The sequence below is a fragment of the Toxorhynchites rutilus genome, chromosome 3 (genome assembly GCF_029784135.1).
Source record: "Toxorhynchites rutilus septentrionalis strain SRP chromosome 3, ASM2978413v1, whole genome shotgun sequence".
Lineage (NCBI taxonomy): Eukaryota > Metazoa > Arthropoda > Insecta > Diptera > Culicidae > Toxorhynchites > Toxorhynchites rutilus.
The window spans coordinates 282246886-282257320 of NC_073746.1; the positions used below are offsets into that span (position 1 = coordinate 282246886).

General features: G+C 40.0%; 4 protein-coding genes across 5 annotated transcripts; 1 reads left to right on the plus strand and 3 right to left on the minus strand.

The window, feature by feature from the left end:
• Positions 1–78: 78 nt before the first annotated feature.
• Positions 79–1217, minus strand: LOC129774846 (programmed cell death protein 7). The gene has a single exon (XM_055778861.1). It carries the CDS (start codon positions 1215–1217, stop codon positions 144–146), a length of 1074 nt encoding a protein of 357 aa, XP_055634836.1. The 3' UTR covers positions 79–143.
• Positions 1215–2087, minus strand: LOC129774847 (tubulin-specific chaperone A). 2 transcript variants are annotated; one of them, XM_055778862.1, is made up of 3 exons: positions 1983–2087; positions 1649–1911; positions 1215–1475 (listed from the first exon to the last, which is right to left on the minus strand). In XM_055778862.1, exons 2-3 carry the CDS (start codon positions 1855–1857, stop codon positions 1343–1345), a joined length of 342 nt encoding a protein of 113 aa, XP_055634837.1. In that variant the 5' UTR covers positions 1858–1911; positions 1983–2087; the 3' UTR covers positions 1215–1342. The 2 variants fall into 2 exon arrangements, with proteins under 2 accessions (XP_055634837.1, XP_055634838.1); XM_055778863.1 differs by lacking the exon at positions 1983–2087 and having other exon boundaries at positions 1215–1255; positions 1312–1475; positions 1649–1963.
• A 2821-nt stretch (positions 2088–4908) lies between these two features.
• On the plus strand, positions 4909–6379 carry LOC129775798 (deoxyhypusine hydroxylase). The gene is made up of 2 exons (XM_055780900.1): positions 4909–5644; positions 5703–6379. Exons 1-2 carry the CDS (start codon positions 5365–5367, stop codon positions 6332–6334), a joined length of 912 nt encoding a protein of 303 aa, XP_055636875.1. The 5' UTR covers positions 4909–5364; the 3' UTR covers positions 6335–6379.
• Positions 6367–8617, minus strand: LOC129775797 (BRCA1-associated protein). Its single transcript, XM_055780899.1, has 4 exons — positions 8370–8617; positions 7990–8281; positions 6886–7860; positions 6367–6826 (listed from the first exon to the last, which is right to left on the minus strand). The coding sequence occupies exons 1-4, from the start codon at positions 8452–8454 to the stop codon at positions 6544–6546; spliced, it is 1635 nt and encodes a 544-aa protein (XP_055636874.1). The 5' UTR covers positions 8455–8617; the 3' UTR covers positions 6367–6543.
• Positions 8618–10435: the final 1818 nt, after the last annotated feature.

The window sequence follows — 10435 nt, forward strand, 5'->3', positions numbered from 1 at the left end:
ATAATAAAAATAAAAAGGCTTTTTACATAGTTGATCTAAACATACCGAAAACATCAATCATTGAAAATTCTTGAAGAATTATTTCTCATATTCTTTATTATCATTATTTAGTAGAAGCGAAACACTAGTTTTGCAATATATATTCACGCTTGGTCCTTCACCTGATACTCAGCCCATACGGGGAGAGGTTCGTTTGGCGGTAAAACCCAACCCAGTGGAATTGAACTTCCTTCGTTCGGTTCGTCGCTTCCACTGATTAGACAAGCATCCCAAGCCCAACGCACTTCTATCAGCACTTCTCGATCACGATCAGCGCCAAGCAGTGGATGCTTAAATTTTTTCGGAATAGTATCCCCGAAAAGCGTTCGATGCCACTCATTCTCAACCCGACGTTGGAAATTAGCGGTGGAACGCCTAGCCAACACATCCTTCAGTTCTTTCTCCTCTTTAACGCAGTTCGATAGCTTTGCCGTCCATGTTTTCGTCAAATCTTCCAAATCGGTATCGATATCTTTTTCATCATTTCCTTTCTTTCGACAAAACGAATCTTCCTTCAAATGTCGTTGGCTACGTGATTCTTTCAATTTCTCGAACTTTATCAAATTTCTCTTACAAGCTGCCTTACGTCGATGCACATCCGCCAAAAAGCAGCTAGCAAAATCCAGCTGCTGCTGGTTCACTCTTTCCTGCTGCAGTAATTTGCGCTGCTCTTCTCGCCATGCATCTATCTGTTTGTGCAACGTCTCGCGCTTCTCCATCTCCAGCCGTCGTTGGGCACTTAGCTGTGAATTGCGTCGTTTCTGCCAAGCACGTTTTTTGCGACGTGCGTGTAGCTTTTTTCTAAGATCGTCGCGCAATTTTGAATCATTCAATCGCGTGAGCTTGTTCTCTATGCGCTGCTGGATCTGCTTGAGTTGCTCGACATTATTTAGCCATTCTGAATTTGGTTGTGATTCGAATTCTCCTCCTAGCATTTCCTTTTTTGTGCTTAGCTCTCCGATTTCATCGACAAGGTCTACCAGTTCAGCTTTCAGTTTACCCATCGGTATGCTCCGGATTCTAGCGGCACAGTTTGCATCCATCCTTTGTTTTCTAGTACTCAGGAAATGTTGAACATATTGCTGATCTACGATTGCACCTTCATTCCATACAGAATGGTACATTGGTGACATTGGTGGAGGGGGTTTGGTCGGCTCGAAAAAAGGGAAGCTTGCCATGGCTCGTCAGTTTATTACCAATGAACCGCTCAAGGAACCTGACGTTATTTTAATATCAATTGTCGAATGAGAAAAATAATTACTAGCTGCTAACCTAACTTATTTCACAATTTTTGACTTAATCTTCACTGGGCTGAGTTGGGAAGATTCACCTTAGCATCTTCAAGAACGGCAACAGCGGCGACATATTGTGGACTCTCCTTAAGCTCTTCTTCATTTTTGATCATGTCACTTAGCTCCGCGAATGCTTTCGCTAATCTACAAGAATATTCATTCAATAAATTATGTTCATTCATTCATCTGTTTTTCACACCGAGCAATTTGTAAACAAGCACACCGAATGCAAGCATATACCGAAAGCAAGGTTATGCACACTATACACATCCACCCACACAAAAAAAATGCCGGCCATCTGGCTAAAAAGTACTAACCTCCGCTGGCAATCCGGAACCATCATCATCGACTCCTGCAGCACTTCCTCCTGCTTGCGGATAGCATGATCATCGGATCCCTGCGCCTTCAGTTTCTCGATACGATTTTGCTCGGTAACAACCTCCTTCTCATACACGGTCTTCTCCTTGGACAGGCGCTTCACTACACCTGTTTTAATCGTAAGCTGGCGTAATCTTGGATCGGACATTGCGGTAATGAGATCAGTTAGAAATCGCTACGTGAGTTTAGCGCTTGGATGAATCTTATTTGGAGAAATGATCAGCAATGTCACTGTCCTTAGTTTTGGCAAATATTAAAACAAAAATCGCTCACCTGCGCTAGATTGGAAATTGGAATGGAAGCTGGAGAATGAGTCACGAGCAATGAATACTATAGAAAGACTCGTACAATGAAGTTGTCGGTCCAGTGATAATAAGGGTGATGTAAATGGTAGAGTATGTGCGGAGATTGCAGCGTTTTCGTATATCTTTAACCTCGTGACGTAATTTTGTTGAATGTGTTAAATGTGAATTATTTTTTTTATCAATATTTTTTTAACATTTTTCAGATTTTGATTTGAATATTCTGGAATCACTTCGGAAAAGACGAATAAAGTGCGATTCACTTACGACATCCACGTCACGTTCACGTCCCGTCACGTCGCGTTACGTCAGTTATTCTACCATGCGATCCTTATGAATACATTCACATACACCGGCAACGTAACGACCCGTCAGTATACGTTCAACGAAAACAACCAAAAGAATTTGTAGAAAAGAATAATTAACGGAGAGGTTCGTTGGGTTTTTTCTGGGCTTTGTTCCTCGGCTTTTGTTTTGATTTTGGTTGTATTTTTTATTTTAGTTCCAAAGTTCGGAGTCAAAATCTTTCGCGACATTAACTGAGGATAATAGTCTATATATTAATTATATATAAATTATATAATTCAATGATTTTCATTGATTTTTTCTAAGATTAGAACTGATTCTAGGCATGCCGATTCGAAAGGGGGCATTGCAATTTAAATTCGTTGTAGGTGGCGACATCATAAATAACATTAAATAAATCATTCGTTTAATATGATATGTGTCGGTGAGAACTCTCAGTGATGTGGGAAAATAATCAGCATTGAGGCAATATATCAATGAAATGAATTGAAATTCATTTATCACTACAGATAAAGTCATAATTCAGTTAAACAAGCATCGATTTTATGGTACATACTGTCGTAAAATCAATATAAACAAAATCGTATATGCATATCAGGTTGATGCAGCTCGTGAGAGGCATCAACGTATAATTTGAATCAATGAAGTACTGCGAAGAATTTTATCATATGCTGTGGTAAATCGTTCAACAGTACATCGTATTAAACCGTAATTGAAGACATATTACATCATATTAGGAATTTTACTCATCAAGATTCGCGATGACGTTTGTACAGTGTCGACGTCTGATGGTAATATGGTGCAGTTCCTAAAAAGGAAGGCAAACTAATCTATACCTAATCAGCAGGTTATTTGTTTACTGAAAACACGTACCATTGAACAATACCCAGTCATTTCTATATCAATTTCATGACATTTCCGCTGAAATATAATACCGCAAGGGGTTAACAAAGCCCTCGATTTCGTTGTTTGATTTTTTAGAAATACAAACAGCTCAGCCTGCTCATTGCATGAGATTAGATTTACAAGTGATATTTTGATAAGGATTTTAGCAGAGAAAACATCAATACAGCATGAATGGAATTTGTAAGAAACTAAAAAGCGATACCAATAATTTATGGAGAAAAAAAAATTGAAAACCAATAAAGCTAACATTTTTATGAACAAAAAATAGAATATAAAATATGGTTCTTCGTAGCCTAATTGGTAGCGTGTCCGCTACTAAGCGAATGATCGTGAGCTCAAAACTCGTCAGCAAATATTAATTCGTATAACCTTTGCAAATGCTAGGTCGCATATAATTACAATCGTATAAAATATCAATCCATATGCATATCAATAGTGTATAGCTGAAATCGCATTAAATACAGAAACACGATTTTCTATATCCTTGATGGATTAAGTCGTATATTGGTATTGCAATAATTTTTATATCGCGATGTGTGGTATTATATACGTACATTTTATTCATTTTATAATACATGGTCAGGTCAAATCACATATCAGTGTAACAATTATCGTATATCGTTATATACGGTTTTAATATGACATATTCGTAAATCGCCTCCACTGTTGTATGTATATGTAAGTTATACGCATCATATATCACCCAAATGTGGCTTGGATGTATGTATATCGCCTCCAATCATGTCATTTTATACAATTTAATATTTTCTGAGTTAGGGCCCTCAACCGACCATCTTTAGGTGTTATTCTAGCTACAAAGTCCACGCAACAATCATCAAGTAACGGTGATCCAGTCTCTCCGTTCACACACGCTCTGCTGCTTGCTGCAAGAAATATTAGACCATTGGTGCTAACGATAACACAACAATGGGAGTCTCATACCAAATGCTTAGTATGCTTAGTATGGTCCAACTATGAATTATGAAACGATTTGAATACTCTTACGCTAAAAAGATGACATTGTGGTATTTACCACATGTTATCGATAAGATAAAAAAAATGTACACGAATAAATCTTGCTCTGTTACAGCTGAAATGCCAATGAGCCTAAATAAAATAAACAGATGGAATAAAAAATAGGAAAGAAAATATAAACAAACTTGAAACGGAATTTAAGTCCAATTCAATTATTTTCTTAGTTATTTTTTCAAAAAAAAATGGAGAAATGTCAACGTGGTCTACAGGGATTGAGTGATCCATGCTTGTTCACGGAGTAGGAGGGGTATTCAAACTGTGCTTTTTCTTCTACGTTGTATGCGGACGGACACAAATACAAATATACTTCGCCTACCACTCCACCTTCATATCTATTCAGTGGTATAATGGCAGCTAGCAAGGCGGATAGAAGTATATTCTAAGGTGAGGCCGTTTCGTCACTAAGTTGGTTAGGGGAGCGGTATACGAAAACTGTACGGAAGAAAGCAGAAGGAGAATTATTTGCTTGAAGCGTGAAAGAGACAAGCTGATCAGGAACGAGCTTCGGCACTAGCGTATTGTTTTGCTTACAAACAAAACACAATAGACTTCCAATATGGCTGAAGAGTGGTTTTAGCAAGTTGACCCGCCTTTGGATATACTTCTAGGCGCCTTGGCAGCTAGTTGTTAAGCCAGAGATTCCAGATTTACGTGATTTAGAAAAAAAAAAGTTTTTTTTAGTCAAAATAGTCATAAAATTACAAAATTGCTTCAGAAGATTGATTTGTAATGGAAGACAATGTGTCTTACTATGATTTGCGTTCTTTATTCAAGTGACCAAAGAATCGACAAACTTATTTTTAGTTCTGGGATGTAATCTTGCTCGATTGCGATTGTTTTCTTTTTGAAGACATTCTACATTTTGTGAAATTATTTCAAAATTTTGAAGGAATTCGTATACTTTTTGAAATTGTTTGAAAAATGGATAAAAGTATACTTGTTTCCAGGTTTTTTTAGGAGTCGGAAAAGTTTTTTAAAATTAAGCTTGGCAACCCTTATAGCACTCGAAGAGTTTGTTGTCAACGAGAGCATTCAAAAACGTGTGATAGTGAATCACAATTTTTCACCGCAATTCGCGTAAATATTCCAACTATAACGCCACAGCAATGGTTCGCATTGAGGAATCCAAAATTTGCGACATCGGCAATGTATTAAACGACAAAAATCGACCACTGAAGGAACGTTTCCGCGCATTGTTCACTTTGAAGAACATTGGTGGCGCAAAAGCACTGGAGAGTATAGAAGCCTGCTTCGATGACGATTCTGCTTTGCTGAAGCACGAGCTTGCCTACTGCCTTGGCCAGATGCAGGACAAAGCCGCAATTTCGATACTGGTAAAGGTTCTGGAGGATGTCAAGCAAGAACCGATGGTTCGGCATGAAGCAGGTGAGTTTGTGAAGTTAGCCGTTGAGTGCTATAAAAGCATGAAAATAATCTCTTCTAGCGGAAGCTCTAGGAGCGATTGGGGCGTCAGAGGTAGAAGAAATCCTCGTTAAATATTCAAAAGATCCTGTTGTTGAGGTAGCTGAAACTTGTGATATCGCTCTCGGAAGAGTACGTTGGCTACGAAACAAAGAGAAAGAGTTTATAGATAACAATCCTTATGCCTCGGTTGATCCAACACCCCCGGCAATGACAACCGATGTTACCGAGCTGCAAAACACACTAATGGATGAGACCGAAACATTGTTCAATCGGTATCGGGCAATGTTTAGTTTGCGGAATCTGAGAACGGAAGAATCAGTACTTGCTCTCGCTACAGGCTTGAAAGGACAAAGCGCCCTATTCAGACATGAAGTTGCCTTTGTTTTGGGACAGCTACAGGAGCCGTGTAGCGTTCCCTTTCTCGCGGAAAATCTCCAAGATGTTGGGGAGAACGAAATGGTTCGACACGAATGCGCTGAAGCGTTGGGAGCCATCGCTACCGAAGAGTGCACCAGGATATTGAACGAATATCTGAAGGACGATAAACGAGTTGTTAAAGAAAGCTGCGAGGTAGCATTGGATATGTGTGAGTATGAAAATAGTCCTGAGTTCCAGTATGCCGATACACTCGGAAAAGTAGCATCTGACTGAATATGCATTTTATTGATATTACATTGAAGCAGTTCAAAACATAAAGTTTATTTTCTAAAATCAGACAGGAAATATCACAATCACAACTTGGAGTAGGTTATAGCTTATGCTATTTATCTTGGGATGAAACTGACTCATTTGTGAGATTTCACCACATCTAGCCAAAGCTTGAAATCCGCAGTCTATTAGCATATTTCTAGTTTTTGAATTTATTTTTTCGTGCGTCGTTTGGCACCCTTGTTATTAGGACTCGGAATTTCCACCGAAGCACCAGCAATCTCTTCCTTCAGATCAGAGTTTGCAATTTTGTTCTGCGCCTCCAAAAAGAACATTAAATCACGTACTTGCTCCTTGAGTTCGGTAATTTCTCGTACTTTGTCGTTGCATTCTCTCTCCAGCGCTGAAAATTTAGTTTGCCATGAAGACTGATTCGATTGGAGTGTTTTGCCAAACTGCCTCTCCTCGGAAAGCTCCTTCGTAATCGTGTTCAATCTGGAATTGAAATCGTGATAAACAGCATGGTATAATTTGGAGTAATGAAATAAGCTTACTTTGAAGACATTTGATTAACTTTTTTTTCGAGCGAATTTTTTTCTTTGCTAATATTATGCAACCTGCCTTCCAGTGATGCGTTCTTATTCCGAATCAACTCTGTTTCCTTCAACAACTTTTGCTTTTCTCCCGTTATGCTAGATTCTAGTCGTAACAGCCTTTCCTCATAATACTCTCTTTGGGCGTCCAATTGCGATGTCAGCAGATATGTAAACTCCAGCTGCATTGAATCAATCTTCTCTTCACCATCATTTCCCGGTGACTGTGTCGCCACCAGCTTACCATCCGACTTATTCTGTAGCAACCGATGGACGAAGTTATCGCCGGCGTAATCCCAAACCCGATTTGTTCCGAGCTGTAGGGCATAGGTGTGATTCGTTGAGCGGTAATGGGAAGCCGCGTGACCACCTTGATACCGACCGCATCCGATGTGACCACAAATCAAACATATCCAAAGGGCTTCCGTTCCCTCACATTCCATACAAACGGACGTTTCCGAAAGCTCCGGTGTCTGAACACAGCGGCAGACCGGACACGTTGAATCACCCCACTTGATGAGACATCCCGCGTGAAATGCGTGATTGCAAAGTATCGTCAATACTCCGTCAACACTTTCATCCATTCGTTCGAGACAAACGGGACAAGTGGGAAGTTCGGTGTGTCCCTGAGGTGCAATACCATTACTACCCCATTCGACACCGGATACCCACACAGCGTGACAGAGCATATCCGGTTCCAGACTGTTGTATGGGATTCCATTGAATGTTTGGTAAAATTCGACAGCCGCTTCGCCACAGCGAAACACCAAAAGCACCATGAATTGATTCGGAGAGCCATCGCGAAGAATGCGAACGTGCTGGATGACCGAATGACATGGTGCGATAAAATTTAGGATGTCGTGGCAATTTAGCGACGAGGGAACGGCAATAAGGCAGAGCGTCCGTGAGGGCCCATCAGTGATGTCGGCTCGTTCACTGCAATAGAAGGAAAGTTCTCAAAATACAACTAATTATATGGCCAATGAAATGGAAATGAGCAATCAGGAAGAAATCTCGGTTTATATAACTTTCTCTGCTCTATTTTTGAGCTGCAGTGCTACTTACTTGCGTTTGTACAGATGCAAGATGCCCTTTGTCACCTCAACGAATGGGTTGCCCGAGAAAAAGTTGATTTCGCCGGGAAATTCCTGGACCGAGGTCGGTGGATTTTCGTCCATTGGTGTTTGCTCGCGGGAACATTTCGGCAGCACACCCCGACACTCGTTGGTGCTCGCCTCCGAGTCTAGCCGGTTGCGATAGCTTTCAATGGTAATTTTTTTCGATTTTCGCTGGCCTCTCATGTCCCGTTGTTGGCGTGAATTTATTGGATGATCGTTAGAAGCGGCACCTGCAGCCTCTGTGCAGTGATAATATACATAGGTTGTGTAAGTCAATGCAAAACACACAATGCATGACGGGGAATGCTTAAAACGACAATTACATACCACATTCATCGTCGACAGCACTCATTGTGTTGTTTTCGTCAACTATTTCAATTTTGAGTAAACACAATGAGACCAAAACAGACATTTATAATGTGCATACACAATAAGCTTCCAGGAACGTTTCGATATGTTTGCAGTTTTCCAACAAGGAAATTTGAAAGAAAATTCTATTTTGTTGTGAATGATTCGTAGTATCAAAGAACAATATACGGTCAGCAAAAAATAAACGTAAGCTGAACACAAATGTCAATGCTTAATCTCTTTAAAAATATTTGTTGCTATTCTAGTACTTCGCTTACGGAGATGTCAAGTGATTTTGTCAACGTCTACACCAAGGCGCCTAGAAGTATATCCTAAGGTGGGCCAACTTCCTAAAACCACTCTTCAGCCATCTTGGAAGTCTACTGTGTTTTGTTTGTAAACAAAACACAATACGCTAGGGCCGAAGCTCGCTCGTGTTCAGTCTATCTCTTTCACGCTACAAGCAAATAATTCCCCTTCTGCTTTCTTCCGTTATACCGCTCCCCTACCCAACTTAGTGACGAAACGGCCTCACCTAGTACCATAGACCCGTCTTGGTCTACACCAAGGCGCCTCTATATATACCAGGTGAAACAATCATATGAAATGCACTTTCAGCCATATTGGAATTGCTGTCGGTATTGTTTACAAACAGTATCAGAACGCTGCCGGCGGCTCTCTACAAACTAAGGGCGATTACACATTATCCGGTTTCCGCCGGACCGGTCAGAATCCCAAATGGCAAATTTCGACCGTACCAACCTCTTCACGGCGCCGTGATGCAGCCGTCCACTGCGACTGCAATGTCCGGTGACCGGACAAGCATTATACGCGATGACAGTAGTATTGTGTCGACGTTTGGTACAGACACCGGTTTGGGAAAGTAAATCATTCTCTATGAGAATATCAGACCTTAAGACAGTTAAATTGTTCAAACTTTTAATGAAAATTTTTACTTTATATTATGTGATCAATTAAAACTCGTAATACTGATTCTTACTTAACCATTTTTGTATAATTTTCTTGATATTGTCACTAAAACTCATCATTGTAATATGAAATTATTATCAAACACAATTCTTGTTCAGGGGGTTTTCATCACTTGCAAAAGAACGTGTAACTCTATTGCATTAAGAACATATTTTATAAGAAAATGTTAATTTTCATTCATAATTTTTATTTTTAAATATGTGTTAACTGCACCCGAAAATCAATTATCACTATCATTTCTCAAAAGCGGAGATCGAACCTCCACGCGAATTGACAGTTGTTTTCATGTCTGTTAGTATTAGTACAATTCAGGCAATTTTCGCCCCATATATTAGTATGTGTGTGCCATTTGACGTTTGTTTGTTGATTTTGAAATCAAACAGAATTTGCAAGTGGTATGGACACTGAATTTTTTATTTCGTTTCTTTATTTAGCTGCAGTGGAAAATTTCAGTGATGAAAGTTTCTGTTCAAAGCGAAGCAATTATCTCAGGCGCACGAGGTCGTCATGGAGTGTTTTGCCATGGATTTTGTTCAACGGTGTGTAGTGTCTTCTGACAAATTAATCGAGCTATTAAATCAACTTCTGTTTTTGTTTAGCTCACAGCATCTTTCCTCATTTGAAATCGGTACCGAACGAGTTCGATGATGTTAAACAAATGTTCAACTGGTTCATCAATGGATAGATTTTGAGTGACTTCATCCAGCTGAATGTGAAGGTGAGTTTTTGTTAATTTGAACACAACAAAATAGTTCGCTCATCTAGTGTTCCCATTTGGTATACCATACAGTTCCACCTGACCCGGAACACGATCGACGATAAGGTGGCCGCGACTCGGCTCGAGAAACTTAAACCCGAACTGTCCGATCTGTGCTCGGTGATCAAGATGTTCCTCTTCCCGACGCTGAAGCATCGGCTCTGTCAGAACGAAATCATCCAGCTGTTGGCATATCTGATTCGGTCATTCTTCGTCCAGGATCCGCGTATTAATAGCCGTGCATTGATGCTCGAGGAATTGCTGCTGAGTGTGTTTCTGAACAAGGATCTGCGGAAGC

Coding starts and splice junctions, on each gene's coding strand:
- LOC129774846 (XM_055778861.1), bottom strand. CDS start 1,217: ATGGCAAGCTTCCCTTTTTTCGAGCCGACCAAACCCCCTCCACCAATG.
- LOC129774847 (XM_055778862.1), bottom strand. CDS start 1,857: ATGTCCGATCCAAGATTACGCCAGCTTACGATTAAAACAGGTGTAGTG. Junction 1,476..1,648: donor GTTCCGGATTGCCAGCGGAG/GTTAGTACTTTT, acceptor ATATTCTTGTAG/ATTAGCGAAAGCATTCGCGG.
- LOC129775798 (XM_055780900.1), top strand. CDS start 5,365: ATGGTTCGCATTGAGGAATCCAAAATTTGCGACATCGGCAATGTATTA. Junction 5,645..5,702: donor GATGGTTCGGCATGAAGCAG/GTGAGTTTGTGA, acceptor AATCTCTTCTAG/CGGAAGCTCTAGGAGCGATT.
- LOC129775797 (XM_055780899.1), bottom strand. CDS start 8,454: ATGTCTGTTTTGGTCTCATTGTGTTTACTCAAAATTGAAATAGTTGAC. Junction 8,282..8,369: donor TGCTGTCGACGATGAATGTG/GTATGTAATTGT, acceptor ATCACTGCACAG/AGGCTGCAGGTGCCGCTTCT. Junction 6,827..6,885: donor GTTAATCAAATGTCTTCAAA/GTAAGCTTATTT, acceptor TTTCAATTCCAG/ATTGAACACGATTACGAAGG.